General features: G+C 42.8%; 1 protein-coding gene across 1 annotated transcript; it reads left to right on the top strand.

The window, feature by feature from the left end:
* The first annotated feature begins 548 nt into the window (after positions 1–548).
* LOC122109260 (late cornified envelope protein 1C-like) lies at positions 549–986 on the top strand. Its single transcript, XM_042681503.1, has one exon. The coding sequence runs from the start codon at positions 549–551 to the stop codon at positions 984–986; it is 438 nt and encodes a 145-aa protein (XP_042537437.1).
* The last annotated feature ends 1,513 nt before the right edge of the window (positions 987–2,499 follow it).

Genomic DNA, 2,499 nt, shown 5'->3' with positions numbered 1-2,499 from the left:
GGTAGAAAGTGTAATTGGTAGGATTTCAGTCCAAGACTGGCCCTTGGGATGTGTGTGTGTGTGTGTGTAAGTATATGTATGTAGGTATGTATTTTCCCTCTGACATGTCCCTTACACTGGAGAATTGCAGAATCTGATGAGTTGTAGGAAACCTTTCTTTCTCTAATTATAAATCTTGGACTCCTCAATATGTTTAGTAATATTATTTGGTCTTAATTTACTATTATTTTAGAATAGATGGAATTATCTGATTTTGAAGGAGGTGATGATGATAATGTAGGCATGATAATTAAAACTGTAACTGCCTAGGGTTCTTTTGTATTGTGTGAAATAATAGATTTTCTTATGACATATTCAAACATGCACACGGTGTACATTCATCGTATTCACCACCCCACAAAAGAGAAAATAAAATTATTAGAAATTGTGTCCTATTATTACAAGCAATGCTAACAGAATTAGTGGAAAGAATGGAAAACATGGTTTCTGGGTCCAGAGTTTGACTTGTGTCTGATTCTCCTTCAGCTCCTAAACTCCTGCCTGCCAAGATGTCCTGCCAGCAGAGCCAGCAGCAGTGCCAGCCCCCTCCCAAGTGCACCCCCAAGTGCCCTCCCAAGTGTCCTGCCCCCAAATGTCCCCCAAAGTGTCCTCCTAAGTGCCCTCCAGCCTCTTCCTGCTGTAGCCTTGGCTCTGGGGGCTGCTGTGGCTCCAGCTCTGGGGGTGGTGGCTGCTGCAGCTCTGGGGGTGGTGGCTGCTGTCTGAGCCACCACCACAGGCCCCGCCGATCTCTCCGACGCAGACACCAGAGCTCTGGCTGCTGTGGCAGTAGTGGTGGCAGCAGTGGCTGCTGTGGCAGCAGCGGTGGCGGCAGCAGCTGCTGTGGCAGCAGCGGTGGCAGCAGTGGCTGCTGTGGTAGCAGTGGCGGCAGCAGCAGCTGCTGTGGCAGTAGCGGTGGCAGTAGCCAGCAGTCTGGAGGCTGCTGCTGACCTGGGCCATGAGGATCTCAGAGAAGCAACAATGCTGGAGGAACTAAAGTGAAGAACACCTGCTCAGCTCTACTGGACTTCCATTCTCCATCCATGACTTCCACATCTTGGGCTGTGACATGCTGAAATCATCTGGTAGAAGATTCTGCTACTCTGTCCCACCAAATGCTGAGGCTCCCACTTGTTTGTTGCCAAACAATAAAGTCTTTCCTACCAAGCTTCACCAGATTCTTGCTTGTTTTTGCTATTGTTCTCTCTTGGTCCATGGTAGCAGGTAAAGCTCAGCCTTGTCCTGGTTGGGAGACACACCTGGCCCGGGAGTATGGGTCAGGTGACTTCCTGTGTACAAAGATAGGCCGGGTGGGGCTATTTTCCTCTCATGGGTTCATCTGATTGTACACCTATTTATTATGATTCTAAGGACAGCGACAGTATTTCTAACAACCAATGTGAAGTGCATCTTTAGAATCTGCTAGTTAGAATAGTAAAATGCAGGACAAGAGAAATGTGGGATAAGGTAGATGGTTCTGTATTAGATATTTACTCAAAGGGCAGCGATTGACAGTGATTGAGCATTAAAAATGAAAGAACTGAATCAACACAAAGCAGTAATTTATCTTTTAAGTTTACTTATACGCTGATTTTCTGCATGTAAAGAGTTTTAATTTGGAAATGAGTAGTATGATGATGTGTTCCTTCTATGCCTTAGTTTTGGTAGTGCTCAGGTATAACAACTAATCAACAACTTAAAAATAATTTTAATAGTGTGTATGCATGTGCACATGTATGCATGTGTCTATCCCATGACTGGACCTCAGGGCCTAAGTGCTGTCCTTTAACATTTTTGCTCAAGTCTAGCACTCTACCACTTGAGCCACATCTCCACTGTGTATGTGTGTTATTAATTGGAGATATGAATCTTACAGACTTTCCTGCCCAGGTTGGCTTTGAACTACGATCCTCAGATCTCAGCCTCATGAGAAGCTAGGACTATAGGTATGAGCCACCAGTGCCTGGCCAAAATCAAAGATTGGAGGAATAAAATTAGTAAATTGGGATGCCCTTGGTGCTGGTCCAGGAGAATAAAGCAAAATATCCCCAAGCTGCATTGAAGAAGGGATGCACTATGACATTCAAGAGCTTCTGGGAGACCGCAGAGATTATAATTCCAGAGACAAGGAGCTGAGATAATGTTCCAAGAAAAGTAAAAGCAAAACTATTAGGTATATATGCACAGATGGATTCTTGAATACACAACAAGTAAAATGAATCAGTTACTTTCTAAGAAAGCAAAATATAGAACCAGAGACCTTAACTTGAGAACTCTATCAAAACTTTGACATGTTTATATATATATGTATATATACATATGTGTATATATATGAATTAAAAGTAGAGTGTTGTAGAGGTTTTAATGTATTCAGCTTTGTAATAACTTTATTCTGAACAAAATAGATGTAGTTAATTCAATTATCCACTCATCTACAATTACATAAGCAAATGTGCTATTTAT

Source organism: Dipodomys spectabilis, unplaced genomic scaffold, assembly GCF_019054845.1.
Source record: "Dipodomys spectabilis isolate Male_0828 unplaced genomic scaffold, ASM1905484v1 ptg000069l, whole genome shotgun sequence".
NCBI classification, from domain to species: domain Eukaryota; kingdom Metazoa; phylum Chordata; class Mammalia; order Rodentia; family Heteromyidae; genus Dipodomys; species Dipodomys spectabilis.
This window is presented reverse-complemented; position numbering and strand designations above follow the sequence as displayed.

Coding starts and splice junctions, on each gene's coding strand:
- LOC122109260 (XM_042681503.1), top strand. CDS start 549: ATGTCCTGCCAGCAGAGCCAGCAGCAGTGCCAGCCCCCTCCCAAGTGC.